This window comes from Podarcis muralis, chromosome 1 (assembly GCF_964188315.1).
Source record: "Podarcis muralis chromosome 1, rPodMur119.hap1.1, whole genome shotgun sequence".
Classification (NCBI taxonomy): domain Eukaryota; kingdom Metazoa; phylum Chordata; class Lepidosauria; order Squamata; family Lacertidae; genus Podarcis; species Podarcis muralis.
In genome coordinates, this window is record NC_135655.1 from 86,099,188 (window position 1) to 86,125,454 (window position 26,267).

At 44.5% G+C, this 26,267-nt stretch overlaps 1 protein-coding gene and 1 long non-coding RNA gene across 16 annotated transcripts in view; one reads left to right on the top strand and one right to left on the bottom strand.

The window, feature by feature from the left end:
- Positions 1-26,267, top strand: part of TNS1 (tensin 1) — a 318,113-nt gene that overhangs the window by 134,432 nt on the left and 157,414 nt on the right. The window contains exon 1 of one of the 15 annotated variants that reach the window (XM_028742412.2): positions 22,378-22,769. The exons of the other annotated variants lie outside the window; for them this stretch is intronic. Within the exon in view, the coding sequence (XP_028598245.2) occupies positions 22,743-22,769 (27 nt within the window). The 5' untranslated portion in view covers positions 22,378-22,742. Of the gene's footprint in view, positions 1-22,377; positions 22,770-26,267 lie in introns of those variants that run through there. 15 annotated transcript variants of the gene reach the window in all.
- LOC144328902 (uncharacterized) lies at positions 403-24,530 on the bottom strand. Its single transcript, XR_013394282.1, has 2 exons — positions 23,995-24,530; positions 403-1,508 (listed from the first exon to the last, which is right to left on the bottom strand). It is a non-coding gene; the product is annotated as an uncharacterized LOC144328902 (long non-coding RNA).

The window sequence follows — 26,267 nt, forward strand, 5'->3', positions numbered from 1 at the left end:
GGCCCCAGAACATCAGACTTATAAAGAGACCTCTCACTAGAACAACAGTGCCATTCAAGGCTTCTTTTTCCAGAGGCCACATTTCCAGAGGAGCAGCCATGTTAGTCTGTTGCAACAAGAAACAAGTCTCATGGCATATTAAAGGCTAACACGTGTATTTTGGCATAAGCACTCATGGACTCCATCAGCTGTTGTCCTCGGCTGGAAAGGATATGTATATGCATGGGTACAGAGGTAATAAACAATATAATGAGATCAGATGAAAATTAAATGGGAAACATTATTCTCTGACAATTACATGAAGCTTAAATGTAAGCGAAATAAGCACTTGCATGGTTTAAAACATGACTTGATCTGAGTGACCATCTGCAGCGGCAGTAATCGATGGCAATACAAGCATCCTAGAATCGCTAATTAAAGTCTTTATTGAGATAGGCAACCATCGCCTCTATTCAGGCCGAACTGAATGTCCTGATAAGTTGCAATTCAGCAGTTTCATGCTGATGTGACCCTTTTAAAGTTCTTATGTGAAAGAATGACCACTTTAAGGCCAGCAGTGGAATGCCCTGGGAGGTTGAAATGTTCTCCCACTGGTTTTCACTTGTTGTCCTTTCTGATGTCAGATTTGGGTCCATTTATCCTTTCATAGAGATTGAATGCAGAAGAGCATTGCTGATGGATGGTACACATATTGTGTTGGTAGATGAGCAGGTGAACGGATCCTTGATGTTCTGACTGATGTTACTAGCTCTCAAAATAGTTGTGAGGCAGTTGGCATCTGGGTTTGCTTCAGGTCCCTGTTGTTTGTGTCTTTTGGGGGTTGTCTGTTGCTGAAGTAACCCTTCGATACATCCTGTTTTTATAGCATATTCATGGTGATTTGTTCTCATGATGCTGTTGGGGCGGTCACATGAGAACCTGCTTTCAATACTGTTTGTGCTGGAAAGAGATGAGAATGCTACAACTAAAGCTCTACAGTGGGGTAGCCAGAAGAGTGCTCTTAGATGTTGTTGGACTACAAGTACTATCATCCCTGACCATTGGCAAAGCTGGCAGAGGCTGATGGGAGTTGGAGTCCAACAACATCAGGAAGGCACTACGTTACCTACCCCTGTGCTCCATTGAGGAGTTTGCACAGGTTAATAATCTGTGTATTTATTGTGCTATAAAGTGACTGGGCTGAGAGGTCCTAAATCACTGATAGTTCCTTGAATGGGTTTGCTTAGTAAAATCAGCAAGTGGAGAGTGTGTGCTCTTCAGTTTGCTTCTCACCGGAACTCCCTGTTGCCTCATATACAAGTAGTACATATATAGTTTTTAAAGAGGCCGCTACTGACATACGGAGATGAGTATCTCATGGCCTTGTAAATACTGCCATGCTTAATGGAGTAGATCAGCAATTCCTTGGTGTGATGTCATCACCCCTGGGGTGCCAAGGTAAAAGGTGCCTTTGAAGCCCACTAAAGTGAATGTGTATGTTGAGTTAAGGATTAGCACACTTGATCCATCTGAAACGACAAGGGTGGGGGGATTATGGCTGAGCAGAACCTTGGCAATGAGAAGGATTAAGGGGCAGAAGGGTGGGGAAAGAGAGATCACTAGGCAAATGCTAGTATAAACAGGTAATGGAGCAGACCCTCAGCTGCATAAACACACAGGCAGAGCGTGACCCAACAGAGGGAATATTGTTCCTCCTATAGCCCTCTTAAAATGTGCAGAACCCTTGGGCTTGAGGAATGTGGTCTAATTTATGGGCCTGCAGAGGGAGTATCCCTCATCCTGTAAATTGTGTTACAATCCCCTACTTTTCTAGGAATACGTTCCTGTGTATACTTAGCATTAGGATGAACGTTTTATAGCGGTACAGAAATGTTGCATTTCTGAACTGTGTTTCTGAATGCATTGCTCCCTCTTATAGTAAGCAAACATAATGGAATAAGGATGAATGTTTCTGAAAGCCTCCAAGCTAAAATTGCACAGGATTCCACCCCTTCCCTTCTTACTTTATTGTTCTGTGGGTTGTCTTTGCCATGTGTGTGTTCCACTTTCCCTGAATTTTGTTGTAGGAGAAATTTCTACAATTAACTCAAGAGCTGAAAGATATGTATTTTGATAAGCCCATCAGTTCATTTCCTCCTTCTCTTCCTCCCTCATATGAATATGTGCATTCATAAAACACTGCCCAAAAGAAAAGTGGTGATAGGGACTGTACATATGAACTCACCACAGTTATTTTTGTGTGGGATTTGATGGCTGGATTTGCTCTTTCACATTGGTAAACACACACACAAAAGAATATATTTTTTTCGTGTTGTAAACTGCCTTGAGCATGGTTTTAACTATGGAAAGGTGGCATACAAATAAAATTATGTATGTATGTATATCCTGCCTGAAAGCCTGGAGAGCCGCTGCCAAGTCAGTGCTGATATTATTGGCCTTGATGGATAAATAGCCCAACTCAGTATAAAGCAGCTTCCTATATTCCAGTTCTGGGCACCACAGTTCAAGAAGGACACTGACAAACTGGAATGTGTCCAGAGGAGGGCAACCAAAATGGTCAAAGGCCTGGAAACGATGCCTTATGAGGAACGGCTAAGGAAGCTGGGCATGTTTAGCCTGGAGAAGAGGAGGTTAAGGGGTGATATGATAGCCATGTTCAAATATATAAAAGGATGTCATATAGAGGAGGGAGAAAGGTTGTTTTCTGCTGCTCCAGAGAAGCGGACACGGAGCAATGGATCCAAACTACAAGAAAGAAGATTCCACCTAAACATTAGGAAGAACTTCCTGACAGTAAGAGCTGTTCGACAGTGGAATTTGCTGCCAAGGAGTGTGGTGGAGTCTCCTTCTTTGGAGGTCTTTAAGCAGAGGCTTGACAACCATATGTCAGGAGTGCTCTGATGGTGTTTTCTGCTTGGCAGGGGGTTGGACTCGATGGCCCTTGTGGTCTATTCCAACTCTATGATTCTATGATTCTATATTTCTGTGAGAAACCAGCTCATGAGACTGCCTGTGGCTTTTGAGTGAAATCCCCTCTTCCTCAGCTGCTTTTATTCCTACCCAGCCCTCCAGCTGCAAAAAACTTTGGAGCTCTGACTCTGACCCTTGGGCTGCAACAGGCAGAGATGCAGGGGGCAGGGGCAAAAAGAGAGAGGAGTTTCCAGCACTGCAGGGCATGGTCTTTTGCTCAGTCTTTGACAAATACACCATGAAAAAAGACTTCCATACTGTGCCCTCAAACAAAGTACATTTGGCCAGGAGATTATACAACCAAGGAAAATTCAGCTCTGTAGCTAGAAGGAAAATTGATTTTTTTTTTTAAGGGAGGGGATCATGGTGGAATGCCCTGCCACTTCAGACACTAAGAGCTGCCCACGCATCTGGCAGCTTTCCAGTCTGTTGTTTTAATGCTACAAAGCAGGGAGAAATATATAGTTTCCCGACTGGGGAAATGACAGCTGGTTCTTGTGCAGAGTGCATGGCCAGTGCTGTCACACACACCCTGCTGCAGATGTGCAGGGTTGCAAGATTTCACTGATTGATCAGTATGATTAACTGGTTGCACTTTTTTCAACGGGAGCTTGAAATGGGAGTTTGACCTCATCGAAAGGACATTGTTTGATGTAAATAACATAACGACCCCCACCAAACCTATAAAAATTTGCCTCCAAATTACCTCTTACAGACTTTTACTTCCAAGCAAGCCATCAAGAGCTTCAATTTGTCCCCAGTTTAAATCAAGATCAGCTATTCTCTGTTAGGATCTGCATCAGTAGGTGGCACTCTTTCATCTGATCACACTAAAGTTGGATTTACTAACTGCACAATTCCTTCCTTTTGAAACAGATAATGCGAAGGAAGCGTGTTTGCTTTCATTGGCTGGGGGTGATTCTGCTGGTGCAATTTTGGTCGGCTAAAGTTCTATGTAGGCACTGTCCTTTGCTCCAAAAAATGGAGAGGCTCTTGTGATTGCTGGGCTATATGCTGGTTTAAGTCCTCTAGTGCAGTGTTTCCCAACCTTTTTTGGGCAAAGGCACACTTGTTTCATGAAAAAAATCTCGAGGCACACCACCATTATACGGTACCTTCCTGAGCTCAGCTACTGTTAAGGAGCTGCTGATTTAAATCCTCTTTCCTTTAAAAACAACAACCCTAGTTAACTAATTTGTGTACAACTGCCATTGAGGGATGTCCGTGCTGGTTGGGAGTTGGAATCCAACAGAGGGTGTTCCCGCCCCCCCGCCCCGCTTCGGAGCAGCGTTCCGAAGCGGGGCGGCTGGGGCAGGTGTTCCCGCCCCTCCGCCCCGCTTCGGAGCACCGGGAGAAGCGATCTCCCCGCAGCCCCTTGCTTCAAAAGAGGTCCGGGGGCAGCGGGGAAGAAGCGCTGCGCTTCCCGCTGCCCCCGGACCTCTTTTGAAGCAAGGGGCGGTGGGGAGAAGCGATCTCGGGCGCCGCGGTGCGCAGGCGCACTGCTCGCTCCTCTTTCCGCGCAGGCGCCTTCTCTCGCTCTTTCGCCTCCTTTTCTTTCTCTCTCGATGGTCCGCCTACAAAGGAGCGAGGGAGGCGCCCGCCATGTTTGGATTTGCATCCAGCAGGAGATCCCGCCGCCGCCCCGCCTCTCCCGCCTCCCTCCCACGGCACACCAGGCAAGGTCTCACGGCACACTGGTGTGCCGCGGAACACCGGTTGGGAAACACTGCTCTAGTGGTCATTTAGCTTTAGAGCATGGTTGGCTGTGATGGTGGCACCTATACAAACTCACACTGTGTTTGGTTCATCTTTCTTAGTAATTCATAGGCACCTTTCTGGTAAATAAGCTGCTGCTGTTAGTTTTGGTGCTGTAATACAAATCTGGGTTTGTGAGATGGTTCTCTTCCTCCTGAACACATGACTCCAGAAGCCAATGTTTAATGTCTAATCTATTAACCTGGAAGTGAGAATTCAACAGCAGCAATTTGTTTCAAAAGTTTTCCTGCTCCACCCTGTGTAGCTTTCCTCCTGGACGTTTAGCTTCAGGGACCAGAGGGAGGGGAAGGGGGAGAGAGAAGCTTGAATGAGCATTTAAGAGGAGGTTGAAGATGCTTCTTGCATTGGTCTGCATCCATCTGCCACTAGAGATTTGTTTCTTCCCAGATTCCAGGGTGGAAAGAGCATGGGAAGAGGCGAACTCTGCCCCATGCATTCCCCTTCTGGGACCATCAGGGATGCTCACGTGTTTGAGGATTTGCAAAGGTCAGTGAAACAAAATGCATTCTGTTTTCATGGCTCATGTAATGAAGAACTATGAAGGGTGTTGGCTTGCTCTGAATCCAAAGTGCAAACACATTTTTCTTCTCCTTCCCCATCTCCTCCAATTTTACGTATACTGTACCAGGCCACAAATTCAAACAAAGGACAACATATACAACAAAGAATCTAGTGGTGCTTTTTCCTATCATTGCATCTATACAACTTGCAGTCCAACTGTCTGTCTTTATCTAAGGAAGTCAGTGTTCTGTATTGGTTGTGTAGATAGCTATCAGGACTGTTGAGCATGCTGACTGGGACTGATGACAGTTGTGTTTCAACAATATATGGAAGACACCACATGGGTTAGTTAGATGTTAAGAGTTTTGTACTAGGACCAGGGAGATCCAATTTCAGGTTCCAACTCAGCCATGAAGCTCACCAGGTGATCGTGGATCTGTCAGTATCTCTTAGCCTAGCCTACCTCAAAAGGTTGTTGTGATGATAACATTAAGAGCGGCATCACATGGACCAGTTATGAGCTCCTTGGAGAAAGGGGGGACTGAAACTGTATTGGGGTGGGAGGCAAAACACACCCACCCACCACCATTCTGATAGCTTCATTCTATGAAGTGTGTCTATGACTTCTGTGCCGCCACTGCAGCTCAGCCAATCTGCTTAAGGGGTGTCTACCACAGAATTTACATGTAAAAAATACACTATTCCTAACTATAGGACCTATCTATAGGATCTAATTTATTGTGCATTTTATTGTGTATTTTTTGCTCTATAAGACGCACTTTCCCCCTCCTAAAAAGTAAGGGGAAATGTGTGTGCATCTTATGAAGCGAATGCAGGCTGCGCAGCTATTTCTGAATCCAGAAGAGCAAGAGGGATCGGTGCGCAGCGATCCCTCTTGCTCTTCTGGCTTCAGCGATAGCCACAAAAAGCCTCTTGAGTGCAGCCGGAGCACTCCTGCCTCTTCACTCAAGAGGTTTTGCATTGCTTTCTTGTTTTCCTCCTCTAAAAACTAGGTGCGTCTTATGGTCGGGTGTGTCTTATAGAGCGAAAAATATGGTAACTTCTGTTTTAGAAGGCACAAGTCCGCTTATCTATATTGTACAACAGTTGCATGGCAGCCTTTGGTCATATACAGAAAAAATCCTTGCCTCAGTTGCCTCATATAAGTCAGACTCTAGGTAAAAAGTAAAAAAAAAAAATTAAAGTAGCAGACAGAAATAATTATCGTAGCGCAACAAATAACAACCAAACCTATAAGAAAGCAAACAATATAAATTTTAGCAGCACAGCAAGAAGACGAAGAACAATAGTAACTGACTTGTAAGCATTGTGGCAAGATCCCATCCTGGTTATGTAATATCTATTGATAGCCAAGAGCGGCCACTTATGTAAACTGCTGCAAGGGAAAAATGGAAAAAAATAAATATTAAATGACCTGGAGTCATTCAGAAACAGCTCTTCCTTGAAACAGAAAGCTCAAGGTTGCCAGTGCTCTTTTTTTAGCTTGCAGGATCAACATACAGACAATGTGCTAATATAGCACTGGAAAATTTTGAGGCCCTTTGTTAGTGGAAATTAATGTGAATAGCATCATATTCCTGCTGGGGACTCTGGGATGTGCAGTCCCAGCCCCCTTCTTGGCATAATAAGACATTCTGCTCTGAGCACCTGCAATTGCCACTTCTTCCTTCTCTCCTCGGGTAGGTTTCACAGGTCCCTAGGAGGGCAAGTAATAGGGAAGATGGTTGAGGTAGTAGCAGTGGGTACTTGTGTATTTGACTTCTCATGACACCCCTACACTTTATACAGACCTTTTCTCTGTGTGTAGCCATGCTGTTTGCCCATTCTATACCTCTCCTTCACTGATTGCATCCAGACTATAGTTTATCATGATGAGAAGGAGCCTAGATGAACAGGACTTGCGCATTCACCTGTCCTCTAGCATGGACATGAGAAGGCGATTGGAAGCTTCATTAAGTACTTTACCTTTATGTCCAACTGTGCTTGATCCTTGCTATGGTTTGTTGAAACAAGCAAGCTTCATAAGCCATGGTTTTAAATTAGCTTGTTTTAAACATACCAGAGTAACTAACCATAGTCTGCTAGGTTTGAATAAAACAAGAAGCTGTGAGTTAATGAAAAAACCCAAAAACAATTTATTCCAAACTCGTTTTTTGCAGCTGTGCTGGAAGACCAATATGGAGAAAGTTCATAGGGCCTAGGCTTGCCAAGGGTCATTCCTATTTTAACAAATCATGGTTTATCGTGATATGTTAACCCAGCCACTGCATTTTACAGTCATACCTCATGTTGCGTCCACTTCAGGTTTTTTGGGTTGCAGACTGCCGAAACCCGGAAGTACAAGAATGGGTTACTTCTGGGTTTTGGCAGTTGCACATGCGCAGAAGCGCCAAATCGCAACCTGCGCATGCGCAGACGTGGGTTGCGAACACTGCGGGTTGCGAACGTGCATCCCACACGGATCATGTTCGCAACCCGAGCGTCCACTGTACTTACAATCTATTATTTATGTTTTGTTGAGAATGTTGTGATCCTTGAGGGGACAGTAGATATTTTAGTGTTCCCTACAAATACTATGGATCCTAGTATTCCACTTTTGACTGTTATGCTCGGATCCCTATCTTACACTTCTTCACTCTGTCCATTTGCAGTGACAGAGTATCTGCCCTGTGCAGTCTGTTAGGTTACTGAGCCACAAGCAACTTGTTATTGCAAACTAGTGTGGTGTTTTTCCCTTCTTCAGAAATCTAAGTTAATGGCCATGTGTACATTATTAAACAGGCTGTTGGACAGCAGCCAGAGGAGTCTGGGAGCCAAGACTTGGTTCAGCCTGAACATTGTGTTCTCAGGACAGTTGCTCAGGGGATCTGGGCAAACCTGGGCAAACCCGAGAGCAGGAGGAGAGTGAGGAGCAACTTAGGGTCTTCCTCTTGGCGTGGCCTGTATCTATGCCTCTTCTTAACTTGATGGTATTAAGAGTATTTGTGCTGCCTTTCTATCACCTTCCAGCACAGACACACCCGCTCTCTTGTTCTTGGGAATCCAAAACATGTGGGTGTTTTTTTAAAAAAAATACAGCAAGGTATCCAGGGAATGTTCTATCTTTTAACTCAGAGAGCAAGGCTGGAGCCTGTCCCGTCCCCCCCCCCCCCCCAGCTCCACTTTGGAAACTTACTTAGAACACCTTCATCTTGTGGCAGCTCACATTAAGAACAGCAAGTAGATGGCAGGCACACTGTTTACCTCTGCACTTTGTCTCTGCAGGGTTCCTACAACCAGTTTGATTTTTAATTAATTTTTTTTGCTGGTGGCAGAACTCTCTTCCACTCATTGGGATGCATATTTATCCAGAGTCTGAAGACTTGAAGGCATACCTCCCACTTCCAACTATAGCAAAGCTACTCCTTTCTCCTCTCTATTTTGCACAGGCAGAATATGGCATCAGTAGTACTGGCAGCCAAGAAGGTCCTGTATTAGATTTACACAAAAGTGTGGTTGGGATATACTTCATCTGATGATGGGGAAAGGGGCCTGATAATTTTCCAACATCGCATCAGGTGCTTTAACAATACCACTTACCTTAAGCAGCGGGCGGCTTTGCCAGCTGCCATAGCAGCTGCAGCAATGGCTCCTGAGCTCTGCCTCCAGTTGGATAGTTTAGATTTAGCCAGCCTGCCAAATTGGGTCAATGGCAGGCAGGCAGGCTCACTCTGGGGGGCAGGGGGTGGGCCTGACTGGGTCCACAGAGGACTCCACGCAGGTCCACTCCCCAGGAGCAGTCAGGCTGGTTGATACCGGTTGTAATCCAATGCCTTTACCAAACCTCTTGCATTTGTCATCAAGAAAGTTTTGGGCTGATTTGAACCACATAAGGTTGTCACAAGTGGTCTTTGGTCAGTGGTGGCCTGCAGGGCAGTGGGCAGCATGACACCTGGGCATGCAAAGAAGTGCTATAAATGACTCCATCCTCAGGTCCTTGCCTAAATTCTCAGGCCTTTTGACATCTTTACCCTATAGAATTTTTCCTCCACTGGGTTTCTTTGTTTCCTGCATGAAGTAGCCAGGGCTTCCTCCGCCAGGAGCTAGAGTGGAAACCCCCTATTCTTCACCATCTGGTCTAGAGATTTTAACAATTCACTGCACTCAGGAACGTAGAGTGAATAGGCATGCTTCTGCTGCAGAGGGATTCTTTCTGGGGAGCAGTAGAACCACTTCAGTAACTGCTCTGTTCTCACAGTGGCCAACCAGATATTCATGGGAAGCCAGAAAACAGAACCTGAGCACAACAGCACTCCCCTGCCCTGTGATTCCCAGTAACTTGAATTCCCAGCACAGTTCCTCAGTCAATGGAGGTAGAACACAACCATCATGGCAAATGGTAACCTTGTTCTCCATGAATTTGTCGAATCCTCTTTTAAACCCATTCCAAGTTGGTGGCTGCCACTGCCTCTCCAATCCAGGACTTTTCCACATAGACCACGAGTAACTCCTTTTCCCCTTCCCTCCCCCCGCTGAGAGCTATGCAAGGCCTCTTCCATCTGGAAGCTGGAGTAGTCAGAGAGTCTATCTCCATTTGACAGTTTATGGGAATCCAGCTTGCTGCCCCCCAGTCTTCTGCTCCTGCTACAACTTTTCAGAAAAGCCCCACCTCTAACTCTAGTCATTCTCTTGCCGCCCACTCACTCTATAGACATATTATTTGGCTTGGTTCTTGAGAAATGGCTGGGAACAGGAAGTAGGTTTTGTGTCACACTGTCTGGATCAGAGGCGATGCTTTCCTCCTACGAGGCTAGGGAGAGATGCTTCTGGGATGTGTCATTGCTTTCCAGCTATGAGGGCAACTTTGGAACACCTGCCTTTAGCAGCTTGGGGCTACAGTCGCTGCTCATGAATCTCTGCTGCTCATGAAAGGAAGAAGAAAAGCAATTGTGCTTCTATTCCCTAGCCTGACGTGAGGAGATCTTCCTTTCCCTCTTGCCAGTATCAAAACATGCCCAGTATCAGCCTAATGAGTGGAAGTGTGTTCCTCTTCAAGATCTTCCAGCTGCCTGGATTGTCCTCACTTTGGCCAGAATGAGTTTAGAGCATCCCCCACAAAGAGTTTCACACAAAGCTAATTTGGCATTAGGGGCAGTATCCAGCAAGCACATTCCTTCAGCGCAGTGATTTATGCTTGTGCAACAGAACATCCCCCCTCTCTTCACTGTGTGTGTGCGTGCGCCCTGCATCTTCCCCAGATCTGCTCTGGAGGGTTGGGGGAACCCCTAGAACAGATTTAGTGGGTGGGTGGGAGTTCCATTGCTCAAGTGTAAATCCTTGTGCTGATGGGATGTGTTAGCTGAATACCACACTAGGAGCCTCTCCAGACTTGTGTTTTTTTGCAGGAGTATTCAGCACTTTGCCATTGATGCAATAATAGTGCATTAGTGCTGAATTTACACTGGGCTGTCCACAGATCATCTCAGTTTATTAGTTGTTCTGTGATGCTTCCCCAACAGTAGTCATTACACCTTCGCTATATGGAAGGGCCCTCTTGCACTACAGTGCAATAAAAGTGGACCACCGCCACAAACATTTGTAGCATAAAATGTTACGGGATTTCAGCAGCAAATTATGGGATTTATTGGAAATGGAGCAGTATGTCTGCCCCCAAACATTTTCAGACTCAAATAATATGGAAAGCAGTATTGCATATAACGGTCCTCATGCCTTCACGAGTAGAGATTATGATGGATGCACAATAAAAAGGTTGTTTGGAGGGGATCTAGGATAAAAATAGGGAAAATAAGGGGTGGAGATGCCATATGGTGTGGAGATTTCCTCCAGTATTTCACTATATATAAGCAGCACCTTTGGTTCCTGCTCTGTCTGTGTTCACCTGCAGGTTTTGTGGTGATGAGGTGTACTTAGTCAACTCGTTCAAGCCCTGACAAAATGCCGTGTGTTGATATGCCCTTAGGAAGCCATGGAAAGCTTGAGCTTATTTTGTATTTGCATTTTTGTCTGCCTCTCACATAATTTTTAATGAAGTTAGCATTCTCAAGATTCCAACAAGATTGCAGGTTGCACAAGAGGAGACTGAGGTGCCATCTAGCCTCTGGCCCTCAAGACATGTATATCAAGTGGGTGTAGCCAGTGCTAAAAGTTTAAAATGTCTGGGCAGTGAAAAAGGGGGATTCTGTAGCCTGCATGTATAATGCAAATTAAGCAAATACATACTTAGCATAACTCCGCTCATGGAGAAATGCAGATGTTACTTGAACTCGTCCCTTAGCTGCATCACTTTGAGCATTTTCTCTGCACAAATCATCCCCTACAGAGTTACTATCAAACATTGCTAACAAAACCCAGCTGTAACTATGCATGTGGGAATGATAGTGTTTCTGAAAATTACCTTTTTTGTTCATGAATTTGGGGCTTTGTTGTTGTTGTGCTGTGTTTGTATTGTTTGGGGATCAAAAAATGCATCACATTGTTTTTCAGTGGAAATCTTTTGTACTCAATATTTCCCAGGATTTCTGTGTGCTTTTTTTTTTTTTTTTTTGAGCTATAAATTTTTAATGTTTCCCCAATGAAATGCAGTTGACAGAGCCTGGAAAGAAGCTGCTGGAATCTCAGGAATGTTGTCACTGCTTGGAAAAATGGAGTGTGTGCCTGTCCCTGGACACTCACTTCCTTTTTGCTCACTTCATCAGCGGCAAGGAACATGGAAGCAACGCTAGCACAATTCAGAACATCATGCAAGACTTCTCCATGCAGCAGCTCCAGAGAGGGAAGCAGCACCTGTCTAAAACTGGGAAGCATTGTGGGATGTAGCAAATGGGAATAGCTTTCATTGTAAGGAAAGGGTTTGGGGGTGGGGTGAGGGGTGGATGACAGTGGGTTTCTAATCATTAGTGTCATCTCAAGCTGAATTTGACAAGTGACTCTGGTGGATTACGTAGTGTCTTTGTCAGCTGATCCATGGTGTGCATTATCTTGCTGGTCCTGTATGCCAGTTGGCCTGACTGCTGTCCATTAGTTTCAGGATAGTAAGAGTTTAGCTTAGATCTGATGGAATGCATAATGAGCAATATGCTGTAGCAGCTGCTCTGTTCAGGAATGGATTGATTTATCTAGCATACCTACGTTCATGTAAGGCAGTTACAGTGGTACCTCGGGTTAAGTACTTAATTTGTTCTGGAGGTCCGTTCTTAACCTGAAACTGTTCTTAACCTGAAGCACCACTTTAGCTAATGGGGCCTCCTGCTGCTGCCGCACAATTTCTGTTCTCATCCTGAAGCAAAGTTCTTAACCCGAGGTACTATTTCTGGGTTAGTGGAGTCTGTAACCTGAAGCATCTATAACCTGAAGTGTCTGTAACCCGAGGTACCACTGTATTTGGGTGCAGAAGCATAACCTTCAATAAAATCCTGAAGTCTAACATCAGCAGCAGCACACACATATGTAGTCACAAAAATTTCTGGAAGCCACAGGAGGGAAGAGTGCTCTTGTGCTCAGATACAGCTTGCCAGTGTCCCACGAACATCTGGTGAGCCACTGAGAACAGGGTGATGGATTAGATGGGCCTTTGGCCTAATCCAGCAGGTTCTTCTGATGTTCTTATATATTTGTAGTTACATGTCATTGAACTATGAAATATTAAAGTTGAAACTGTTTGGGTGTTTCTTTTTTTCCTTTTTAATAAGATACCTTCAATGGTGTGAAGGTAATTACGGAATGAATGATTGACCCTGGCCACACCCGTACACTTTGTTTCATTTCCTATGTTGTTCAGCCTTCACACAGGATTGTCACAGAATTCCCAGGTTTGTTACTTCTGGAGCTGGTCAGAAATCTAGCACACAATCTCGAAGTAAGGTAGTCTTGCTCTGATCAGTGATCCAGACCCAGAGCAGCAACTTCCACTTTAGGTTTATTGTGGCATGGCTGTGTACAACTGGTTTCTGTTTAAATGAACTTTTATTGCAATTTCCATAGTATAATTAGAGAGTCACTGTATAATAAGTAGTAGAGAACTTAATCCATAAAGAGCACATGAGCTTCTACCACATGCTTCAGATGTGCACAATTCTGTTGCATGATAAATAAATTCTGTGCCACATTTTTTTTAAAAAAAGGGATAAGTTCATAATGCCCTTTGGTGTTGCCATCCTTTTCATGTGTAGGATGAAGAGTGCTCGTAAAAAGCCACTCTGAGATGGAAGTACATGGCTGCATTTTCATTTCAGTTGGCAATACCCTTGTATGGCTTTGCACGGCTTTTGGGTTGACATTTACAGTGGTTGCAAATTGTATCATTCCTTTGCTGTGTACTTTCAGCAGCAGCTCCACTAAACTTTCTTTCAACTCTTTTGCCAACTGGCAGAATGAGTCAGAGGGATGCAGTCTGAGTCAGCAGGCTCTGCCTGTCTGTGGCTATCTAAACTAGAAGCCTTAACTTGGTAACTTTCACAGGGCTATTGCAACACAGATGAGGATTGCGAATCATCTGAAAGGTCTCATTGGTTCATGAACCTTGATCTAGTCAGAAATCAGAGCTTGGAATAGGCAGATACGGAAAAAGTATAATCCAGGCTTGGAGGAAAGCATTTATGTTTTTTCTGTCAAACCAGGAGTGGCCAATCTGGTTCCCTCCAGATGTTGTTGGACTACAACTCCCAGCATCCCTGACTATTGGGCCATGTTGGATGGGGCCGATCAGAGCTGGTCAGAGCTGATCGGAGGGAACCACATTGGTTACCTGCACATCTCACTATCTGCCAGTTGTAGCTCTGGATAGGAAGACACCTTGAATGACAAAGAAGCAAATGAGAAACCTAAATTTAAGAGCTGCACAGTTGGAAAAAAAATGGCGGGAGGAACGTTGACCCATATTGAATGCTGTTGGAAGTTCATTGTAAGCTTTCTCTGATTACTGCTGGCACAGCTTGTGTTTATGGCTGAAGAGGGGCAAGGTACAAATGCTTTAAATAAATAAATATTACTTTTGCTTAGAGCAAAATAAAATCAGTCCCACCCAGGCAAGAGGAATCAGCTATCCCTGCATCTGACCATTCTTTGCAATCCAGACCACTGTTTGACACATCTAGACACATCTGGGAACAGATGTATTTCCGAAAGATGCATTGGGTATGTATTTATTAAGTGCATGGAAAGTAGATTAGGTGGGAAGGCAGGGTATTTGCAAAATTCAGGTGAATTGTTGGGAGTTTTGGTAAATTGAACATATCTAAATGAACCTCTTAAATGTAAAAATGGAGGGAGGAGTCATGTATCAGATGGATAGCAACTCAATAGTATGGGAAAGGAGATACAAGCAGTGGACAGAGAGCAGCATCTTTGGTCATGTAGAATGAAGGATTTATGGAAAAACGTGTAGAGAAAGAGGAGAAGACAAATATGTAAAAAAGTACAAGAGTGGAAAATTACCGTAAATCAAACCCAAACCCAGAAGGTCCGTTTTAACACAATTAAGTTGGAGAAAATGGGCATTCATTCTATGAGAGATGGCAGAGTAGTCCAGAATAGAAGATTGGGGAGACTTCCGGGTTGACGCGATCTGGAAATGGCGGATTCCCTCCGAGCTGCGGAGGGAATCGGCTCTACCGAGGACGGGTCTTTGCCGCGCCAGCGACGCGGGGACCCTTAGAAACCGCAGGCGCGGAAGCCTGCGGACTGAAGACTCGGCGGGTGCCTTAAGCGCCCCCCCCTGATTCACGAAGAGCCTTTTTAAAGGCTGCGGAGAGGATACGGGGGTGGCGTGGCACTGAGAGTCGATCGCTACCTCGGTGGAGCGAAGCCGCGAGCCATGACCAGAGAGCGCTGACTTCCTTCCTTGAAAATTTGGATTGAAAGAATCACCCGTGAGTAAGACAGATTGGGACTTTAAAAAAGTTTTACCCTGAATTGGAGACGACCGGGGGGTGTGCTAAAAGGAAGTCCGCACCCCCCCCCCTGCAGACGATCTAAGCAACGACATAAGAGCTAAGCTGGAGAGCCTACCCTTGGTGGGGTGAGTTAAAAAGGACATTATCTTTCAAGATTTAGCTAAAGGAAATTTTGGGCTGGAGAGTGGAGTTTTGGAAACCTTCTTGTTGTTTTAAACAACCCCCCCCTCCCGGGCTCGGGAACGTCCTGCCTTTGTGCCTGTGTAAGAGCTGCGGAGTTTGACAGCTGTCAAAGCTGTCAAACGGGCGGTTTAAAGTGGAAAAATCGCTATCTAAGATTCCTCTGGACTAAGACGAGTTATAATTGAGCTAAAATCGTTGGAAACAAAGTAATAATAATAAGTTAAAGGACTGTTGGAGAAAAGTCTAATAAGTAACTAGATTCCCCCTAGGGGGAACTTCGTGAAACTACAATGGATACAATGGCTGTGGAAGGAAAGTTACTAGCGGAAATCGAAAGGATGTTTCAATTGGTGGGAATCTTACAAGAGCAGAGCTTGGCCATGAATAAACAACTTGTGACAATGACCTTGGGAACAGGCAACTCTGCTGTTTGTATTGAGGACCTGAATGAGAAAGAATCCACAGCTGAATGGGAAACAATATCTACAGAGGTGGAAGAGACTAAACAACAAGAAAAAGAGGAAGTAACCTTGGGAAGCAACAACCAAAAGCTGACATCTGTGGAACACAAGCAAGGAGACTCTGGGAACATATCTACCACAAGTCTGCGAAAGACACAGAAGAAGAAGGAGGAGGCCCCGGGACAATATGGAATACAGGAACTTAAAATAAAGAAATATGATTGGGGCCTCCGTTTGGACTCTGACTTTCAAGACACAGGCTTTGTGGAAATTTTTCAGCAGCTACTTTCAAATCTCCTTGTGGGAAGAGAATATATTTTGATGGTGAAAGAATTTTTTCCAGACTCGACGATTGATATAAAGGACTACCAACAAGACAGGCGGAGAGGGACTGAAAGAAACTTGAAAGCCTCGGACGTGAGGAACCCAGGCTGAGAATTTCGACTTTGGATTTTTATTGGGAAGGGACAAAAACCGGGGATGGGAGGGAGGGATGAGGAGATTCTTAAAAACTCTTAAGACTTTTAGGTTTGGTTAATATGACTCTTAATTAAGATAAAATGAAAAATCGATGGAAGAGAACTTAAGTCCAACTTAGGAAAATTATTTTTTTATTATAAAAGAGGCAATAAGATGAATAAGATGGTTAAGAGGAGAAATACCAACTTGCTGTTATAATCTTGGGAACTGGGATGCACGAGGGGGGGTGGGGGGAAGTCAGGGAACAAGGTTAAGAAACGGGGATTTGCTGACTTTATACATGTTTTTGTCTTGTGTTTCTTTTTTGTGTGTGTTTTGTTTCTATAAAAGCAGAAAACCCAATAAATTTTTTTTTTAAAAAAAAGAATAGAAGATTGGGGCAAGAGATGAGTTGAAAAATTAAAGTAACAAACTGTTGTAGGTCATCATTCTTAAGGTGGTGTTGAAGGCAAAATGAATAGAAGGGGCCTAATACTGATCTCTCAAGAACTCCTGTAAAGGGGGGAAACTGTAAAAAACGAACAATTGGAAAACTCCTTAAAAGAGCGATGAGAAAGTTGTTATTAAACTCATGAGAAAACAATGCCTGGAAAATGTAAGATAGAAAGGAGAAATGAATGGTTGTCTGAATCAGAGACTGTATTGGAGATGAGCCCAACACTAGATGTGCAGAATATTAACTCTTAGATTTTGCTGAAAGGAGATACGTAATTGGCAATATGAGTCAGAAAAGAGCAAAACCAGATTGAAAAGGATCTATAAGAGAAAGTGAAAGAGAGGAAAGTAGCAAAACAACCCCAGGCATGTCTATTCCTAAGTATACCACAGAATAAGATTATCAATAAGATAAGATAAGAACAAAGGAAGAAAAGACTTAAAAAATAAAAAGGCCCACAAGGACAGAATTAAAGGAAGAACCGGAAGGCAGAAACATGGCAAATGTAGAATAGAACCTAGAAGGAAAGTTCAAAAGGGTAATAGAATTTTAAATGGGAACTTGGTCAAGAGGATTAGTATTAGCATGGATTTAAATGGCAACAAATCAGATAAGGTAGAGAAAAAGAAGCAAAGGAATCAGCATCTTAGTGATATGGAAGAAATGGCAGAAAAAAAGCAATGCAGAAGAAGATGTTCAGAATGAAGGGCGGATAGAAAAAAGTCTTGTCCAAAGAAAATTCACTAAAAACTAGTGGACAAAAGAAAGAAGAGCATGGGTGACAGGTTGAGGAAGTAAAGTTTACAAAAAGGAAAGAGTAGGGGGTGAGGAAGTAATTTCGTTGTCCCCGAGAGGGGGCAATGACAATAAAGATATTATTATTATTATTATTATTATTATTATTATTATTATTATTATTATTATTATGTATATGAGAAGAAAATTTTAATTGCTTAGCTGAGGACGGAGCTGAAGAAAACATAAAACTGCAATGAAAGTATTCAGGAGAAGAATGATCTTTACACCATAGACCTTCAGCAGAATGAAGGGTAGAGATAACGAACCTTTGGAGTAAACAGGATGACAGAAGAAAAAGAAAGCATGATCAACACAACAGAGGAAAACAGACAAGCGAGAAAGGAAGTACAGAGGTAAGTGATGATGTTGCAGAGTGTGCGAAGGAAGCAGATGAAAGCAGATAGAGATAAACAGAAGTTCTTGGGATCACGTGACTGATGGTCAAATGACAACATGAGACAGAGGAGGAATGCGAAGGAGAATATTGAGGAATAAAATAAATAAATGGTGATCTGATCAAGAGAACAACAAGAAGAAACAACAACAACAAGAAGAAGATCATGGGTATTATCAGCTGTGTGAGCAGGGCTTTCCCCCCAGCTGGAACTTGCCAGAGCTCAGTTCTGGCACCAATCAGGTGGGTGCCATTGCCATTATAAGAGAACAAGGGAGGCGCTCATGTTGACTTTCAGCACCTCTTTTTCAAGAAAAATAGCACTGTGTGTGAGCGAGGGGAAGGAAAGAGCTCCAGAAGATATGAGGATGTCTGCTCAGCTGCCCATAGGAGGGCGAGGCACTAAGGAGGGGGGAGGAGAGGAAAAAAACCAGGTCAAAGATTGACGCATCAAGGATTGAGCATCACCTTTCCAGATGACCTGTTTATTGAGCACCTAATTTGCTTGCACAATGCCTATCTGGATGTTAGATTATATCCAATCTTTATTGAGCATTCATTCTGATTTGCTAGTGGGGTGTTTATACGTCTTCCTGTTATTCAGACACCCCAGACTTTTCGATGCATTTTCCCATAACTTTGTAAATGGCAAAAAAATCTGATTCTTTTTAAAAAGTGGATTCGTTGTGCTGGGGCAACAAAGCCCTTTAATCCAGTTTAACTGCAGAAACCTACGGTTCTAATATGTGCTTGTATCCCTCCTGCATAATAGTGACAGTCTGGAGAAACCACAGTCCTTTTTTTGGAAACTGTGTACTGTGCCCTGCTTTGATACTCTCCCCATCCCTGCTTTTGTGGCCCAAGAGAGGTAGCAGAATGAGGAGATACATCGAGGTGCTGGTTGATTGCAGCTGGATAGGTTAGTCACTATTCAATGGCCCTCTCTGGCCAATGATGTGAGGGGAAGTGTAGTACCCATCCACCAGGTCTTCCAAAATGGAAATGCACTGCTCTCTACAGTGGAAGATTTCAAACATCAGTCCATACATCATATAAATAATATAGAAGGTTCCCATTGCCAGCAGTCAGGTGGACACTTTGCATACTGAAGAAATCAATTCATGCACAGTACAGACACCATCTTTCAGTTCAGCCACACTTCTGTGCAAAAGCAGGGAAGGGGTGGGCACAGCTGAAGCAGCCTGAGCACAGGCAGGGAGAACTGTGGAAGAGCAGGCGACAAGGGAAGGACCTGTGGATATCCATTCATTTGGCGATTAGTGTCTTGGAAGGACACCGCTTGAGACTTTCTGGCTTCCTCCATCCCCAAGAGCTCATCCTGGTATGTCACCTCTCATTCTCTAAAGTATTCCATGGTGGCCAGGCACTCTGCAGGGTCACAGCTCCCCTTCCAAGCTTCCATCTTCGGCAAGCTCACACGGCCGAGTCCGGGAACGGCAGCAAATCCCTTCAGACTTAACTTGGTTTTAAAATGTTCCCTTCTCTTTCTTCTTTTGTTTGAGACATTTGGCGGCTCCAGCTTTTTAGAAGCAGCCATCTCCGAGACAAATGCCCCTAATGTGCAAGCCACAACTGGATCCAGATGTGCAATAAAGTTGCAGCGTAGGGATGGGAAGAGGGGGAGGCACCCGGAAAGCTTGACTCATCAAGGGCCGCCTGTGTTTTGGGAGGTATAGGCTTCTGGCCAGGGAGGTGTGTGAGCGGGGGGGGGGGGGGATCATAACGCATGCAGCGCGACTCCCCTTGAGCTGATGGAAATTTTTTAAAAGGCTGAGAGAAGAATTAATCCCAGAAGTAAGGGAGGGACCAGTTCCTGTGCTGTCTTCCAAGGAACTGCCCTTAAAGGAACTGTCCAGCTGCCCAAATGTTTGGGCAATTTAAAAGGAGCTCAGTGGAACCTTCCCGCTGCCTGGATTTTGTTGATGTTGCAATTGTACCTGGTGAATGCTAGCATCTGCCATGAGTAAGTCAGTTCCTCTGTGTCTCTCGGGGGGAGGTTCAGGAGAGAAAGGATGGGCTAATAGAAGGGCAGGGCTGTGGGTGTTTCATACTTGCTTAATAGGCACTGTGGAGCCTGGTCCAGAAACTTCTCTTACAAACATCATTGGTCTCGATACTCCCACAGAATCAGAAGTAAAATGCAGCCTTTGTGCACAAGTCTGCCTATTCTGAGCACATCTTTCATCTCCTTGTTGGGCATTTTCCTGTCCAAAAACACCCCTCTCCAGCTGATTCTCTTCCATTCCACAGGGTTACAAATATAGGTGTGTACCCTTGTCAGCCAAGGTTGTGTGTGGTCCTCTAGGTGTTACTGGACTGTAACACCCATAATCTCTAACCATTGACCATGGCTGGGCTGATGGGAGGTGGAGGGCCACAAGTCCTCCCCCCCCCCTACAACTGCTAGAATATTGAGGGTGGGTGGAGAAGCAGCTTGGGAGACCAGGGTTCAAATCCCCACTCAGCATGAAGCTCAAAGGGTGACCCTGGGCCAGCCACTGTCTCTCAGCCTGACCAACCTCACAGGGCTGTTGTGAGGATGAAATGAGAAGGGGATAATTTTGTTTGCTTCCTCGAGCTCCTTGGAAGAAAGATGGAAATATAAATAGATAGAAATAAATAAATCTGGAATCAAAAAAAGGGCTGGTGAAGTTTGCATGTAACATGTAAGTTTATGTCCTTGAGTCAGAGAAATGCAGTTTTTGTATTCCTCTTTTTCAGCCTTACAGCACAAATAGTATAGCTATTCAGAAAAGTTCCATTGGATTCAATGATAGTGAGTGAGTATAGGACTACAGCCTTAGACTTGGCCTTACTCTGCACACATTCTCAATTGCTGTTCTCCGCATTGTCAGGGAATAGCCAAAACCTAACCCAGTAATTACGGGTTAAGGCGGGGCGCATCATGGCCTGTCCCTCATCTTCTGTGTATGATCTGACATGGACAGCTAGGTAAACAAAACTGGGAAATGGTGAGTGTCTTGTCTAAACATTCCTTGAGACTCCTTGTGCTGGTTGTAAAAGGATTAATGGAAGCAGGGCTCTATGCTGAACACAATTTATGACACAGTATTCCGTGTGTGTAAGAGCAATTGCATTCTGTGGGACTTCAGAACTTTAGGAAGTGACTGCTCTCTAGCATTCTATAGAAATTGATTTGTCTGGGGGAAGGGCCAGAGCTCAGTGGGAGAGAATCCGCTTTGCATGCAGAAGGTTCCCGGTTCAACCTCTGGCTTGGGAAAATTCCTTGTTTGAAACTCTGGAGAGCTACTTCCAGCCAATGTAGACAATATTGAGCTGGATGGACTAGCGGTCTGACTCTGTTCCTATGTTATCTGAGAACAGCTCACACTTGCAAAGATGTTGGGCTGTCTGGACTATTTATATGGGGTGTCTTTGGGTTGTCTACAAATGCAGCAGCCTGAAGCGGCCGGATCCTGAATAGCAGTGCCACCCCAGAGTGTAAGTCAGGGAGTCCTTTATTTAAAAATGTTTCCCCATATTAAAATCCCTATAGGGGAAAAAAAACTAGTTTATCAGGGATAAAAATTATAGCTCAACCAATTTCCTGCTGTGTTAATTTTCTTCTTGCAAGAAATCTTTAAGCACAGGTGGACATTAACAAATGTGATCCTCCTACTTGCAGTCTAAAGTGGTCAGTGAAGGCTGACCCACTAGGGACAATGGAGCACTGCCTCACCAACCTCAGTCTGCCCTCAGCCACCCCCCACCCGCGTGATTTCTTACCTACAACCAGTCCAGAGCATGGTACTGGCTGTCAGCTCCTTCCTCCTTAGCCCCATGGTTGTTCTTGTAGAACTTGGAAGGTGGGAGGATGGGGTCAAAACTAGAATGAATTGGCTGTGGCGCCACCTACTGTTGGTCTCCCTGCCTTCTGCCCTACCACTCCCAAAGGCAGCAGGCCAACACTGAAAGTGCAATCAATTCTCTCACCTCAGAACTCTGCCCCCTCATGCCCACCTTAGTGAGCTGCGCTTGTGGGCCAGGCCAGCATGAGTTCTGTGGAGGGGTCATTTTCGAAGATGGAGCATGAGGTATAGCTTTCCTGAGAAAGGCCCCAGGACACCTCTGCTCTCCATTAAGAATGGCATGGCAGACATGCCCCATTTTCCAGCTCTGTGTCTGGACAGGCTGATAAGACTCAGACGGGCAGCCCGTTTGCATAAGGAATTTGCAATGTTTTATTTCACCCTCCCCTCTAAGAAACAATCCATTCTCTCCCCGCCCCTTGGACTCCCACTCTGATTCTTCATATGGGCTAGCTTATGAATGCCATGCCCTTTAAAGCCGAAGGAGGGAAAAAGAGCCCCGCACAGCTAGTGGTGTTGTTTTTGGGCGTGTGTGATGTTGTACTTGGACAGTGATGCATTGACGGGTGGGGTGGGGGGGGGAAGAGAGGCTGTGCTAATAAGGTGGAGATTGGGAAGGAAAATCCCTTTCGAGTCTGAAAGCTTTTTCCTCTCTGCTTAATCACACTGCACACCCTGCTCTCCCAAGCTCACCACCCCAGAAAGCCCCAGACAAGCAGGTCTGCCTCCCCTTTCACCGATGTCTGAAATCAAGACCTTGGCTCCTCTCCATCTTCAACAGAATACTGTGTAACTTCTTCCTCCTCTCTGCCAGCTTTGACTAACAGCATCTGCACTGGCTAACTTTTGCACAAACAATTGCTGCTTCTTGCTTCACTATGGCAGAAGGAGAAGCTCACTAAGGTGAGGCCAAGAGTTTCCTGTCCCTTGGATGTAGTAACCATCTTGGAGGTGCAATTTGAGATAGAACAGCGCAGCGAGATGGATTTTGGAAGCGTAATGAACCAGGTACTATTTATCTGTCTTTTAATAGGGAAGTTGGGAGAAGTGTCATTGGGAAATCAGAAGAACTGCTTGAAAGTGAGTGAAGAAGTGTATTTAGTTTAATCACAAAAATTCTAGGGGCTAGAAGTATACAGGGATTATAAAATGAGTTGCAAAATGGTGACAGCTAAAAAAACCAGCTGGGCATTTGGGGAAAGCATTAAACATCTGAAGAAAGTTAGGAATATGCTGTTGAAGGATTATGTTCTGTACCGTTCTTCTGTTCCCATAGTAATCTATTTTCAGTTCAGTGTGCTTCTGTGCTCTCTCCTTTTTATTGGGACAGGCGTATCTTTCCTTCGGTATGTAAAGGAGATGGTCTGTCATTCAGCACCCATAACCCTGCTAGCACCACTGTTAGCTGGCATAAAGGAATATACTGTAGCAGGCAAGTTTGATGGGGCAGTTTTGGATTCAGCACTGTGAAAGTGAGGAGGAGAATGCAGAGCTGAAGGTGGGTGCCTGCACATAAACTCTGCCCCCTCCACCTGTTGGCTCATCAGTTTGGTAAGGATTATGGGGCAAATAATTGGAAGGAGCGTGTAAGGCGTTTGCAGGCAGCAATCAGAAGAAAGTGCTAAAGTTAGATTTCAAAAGGGTGACGTTCTTTTATATCGGAAATAGATGTGTAAAGCAAAATTCAGATTTGACCACTTTCCTAAATCCCCAGCATAGAGACATGTACACACATCACTTGCCAAGTCTGATTAACTTTACCATCAGAGCAGAAGTGATCCTTGTCATTGATTGTTCATTATGCGCGGTTGTGGAATTTTTTTTTGGTATCATGTTCAGATATTTAGCAAGCACTTCAGTGGTAGAATCAGTGTGTCACATGAACTGCAGGTAACATTAGCTTTGATTTTTAGTAGCAATTGTAAGGAGCTAAAGTTGTCACAGCTGAAAGTCAGAGTCAGCGGCAGGTCCAGATTTTTACTGAATAATTCCTCAAAGCACATGGATTCAAACTTGCTCATAATTTCAGCTCTGGTTTGTGTTCCCTGCTTTAAGTCTTAACTGAAGCTCTTCATTAACTAGGCTGCAGGGATCCACTATCCAATGCATATTTGCAATCTTTTTGTAAAGCTCTCCCAATCTACCTTCTATCCAGAGAGCAGTAACTCCAGCCTTTAACACCAATGTCTACACTGTGAGGGTTTTGTTAGGAAAGAGATGGGATAATTCTGACCGTTTTCCAGACTGGGGTGTCCATGGCTGGCACCGTCTCTTTCTGCCTTCGATGTCAGGTCCTGCAGTAATTGTTCTTCTGGTTAATGAATGCCAGCACAACTTGGTGGCATGAAATTCAAGAACCCAAGTTGCAGAAATCCAGAATTCTTCTCCATCTCCTCAGCATGGCAAGTATCCGTGCTGTACCCCAGATGCTCTGATTTTTCTTAGGAGACTTATCAAGAGAGGCTTGACAGTCCAAGAGAAAGCTAGGCTAACGCGATGGTATGTCTGGCTTGATTTCACACTCTGAGCAGAGCTTTCAGCACAGATGGATTTAGGCTTGGTCCGCGATCTGTTCTTTGAAAAAGGAAACAGCCTTTGCAAGCCTGGAAATGGATGCGTCATCCTACAAAAAAAGCAAAACAAAGGCCGCTGTCGGAAGCTTCTCATGACCGGCCGGAGGCTACAGAAATCAACAAGCTCCAGGCAGTCTGTGCATAGTACATGTCAGAGAGAGAAAAGCTTAGGAGTAACTGCATGTTGTGACATGAATCTTGGGCATACTGGAGAGCATTCTAGGTTGCAGGGGGAGGAATCCCTCACCCAACAGAGGTTAGCCAAGGGGTCATTTTTCTCAGGCAGAAGGACTCACTAATACAGGCTGGTATGCAGGTATGTGGTGAGATGTTCAATGTTTATCCACTAAATCAACACCAGTGACTACAACCTCTGAGCCCAGGCACAATGATAAACACAAGAGCACCAAACATTATATGGAAAAAAGTTCAACTACAATCAAACAATGGACACATTTCAGAAAAGGGTAAGCGCACTAAAATCCTTCTGAGATAGATGGGCTTTTAAGTTCTGATCTGTGTGGTTTATGTTGCGTTAATGTCAATTAAACAGAAACATGTCAAGCTTTGCTTGGAGTGATTCCTGTGCGTTCAGCAACAGAGTTCAGTATACCACATTCTTCAACATTTGATGGACATTTGCTTTGTATTATGGCCCCAATTCAGATTTAGTCAGGTCCTGGGTGGAGATGTGCACCCTCTGTTCTCAACTTGTGGGTCCCCAGATGTTGTTGGGCTGCAACTCCCATCATCCCTGAGCTCTGGCCTTGCTAGCTAGGGGTGATGGGAGTTGTAGTTCAACAACATCTGGGGACCTATAGGTTGAGAAAGGCTGAATAAAGAGACAATTATGTATGGAATTTCTTTTGCAAGGTTTTATATTTTTGTTAAACTTATTTTTTTTTTTTTAAAAAAAACTCTGCCTGCAGTGGCAGCAAGGTGAGGCAGATGGAGAAGGAAGTTGTGTTGGGGGGAGCCATGATAACAGTTCACCTCTGTGTTGAAAAGAGGTGGCCAGTCCCCTTCTTGTGTGTCTCATACTCAGATCACTAAATTTTTTAGATTTGCTTCTCCAGTGAAGACAAATCTTCCATCATATTGTCCAAACAGGCACTGTTTGCAGGTGACTGGGTACCCACATTTAGGCAAAAACCAACCCCCCCAACCCATGCACGTTAGCTTACCAGTGCACATATAGTAATTGAGAAATGAAGCTATAGTTGAAAAGACAGGACCTGTGTAAGGTAAAGGTAAAGGAACCCTGGACGGTTAAGTCCAGTCAAAGGCAACTATGGGGGATGGTGCTCATTTCCCTTTTCAGGCCGAGGGAGCCGGAGTTTGTCCACAGCTTTCTGGGTCATGATTAAATCACTACTGGCACACGGAGGACCGTGACGATTGCCAGAGTCCACAGAAACGCTGTTTACTGTTCCACTGTAGCGGTACCTATTTATCTACTTGCCCTCGTATGCTTTTGAACTGCTAGGTTGGCAGAAGCTGCGACAGAGCAATGGGAGCTCATCCCATCACTAAGATTTGAACTGCCGACCTTCCAATCAGCAAGCCCAAGAAACTCAGTGGTTTAGACCACAGTGCCACCAGCACCTTTCCCCCAAATCATTGTAGATGTGTTCATGAAGCCAGTCTTCCTGCTGCATAGGAGGAATGCTGTGAGACAGCTATGTGGTTTTAACCCATGTTTGGAGTTCACCATATTTCTAGGGTGGGTTGAGGGGAGAAAGCTTCAGCAAAACACTTAACAAAGGGCTAGAGTTCTTTATAATAAATCTGCCTTGGCAATTAAAGCAGTGTGCTTGGGGCATTGTTTTGTGGAAGGGTGTAACATTAATGAGACTTCCTGGGGCTGGGTGAACTCTTTGGGAAGTGTGTTTATTTTCTGCTTGTTTGGACTGACTTCACTTGGCTATCTCTT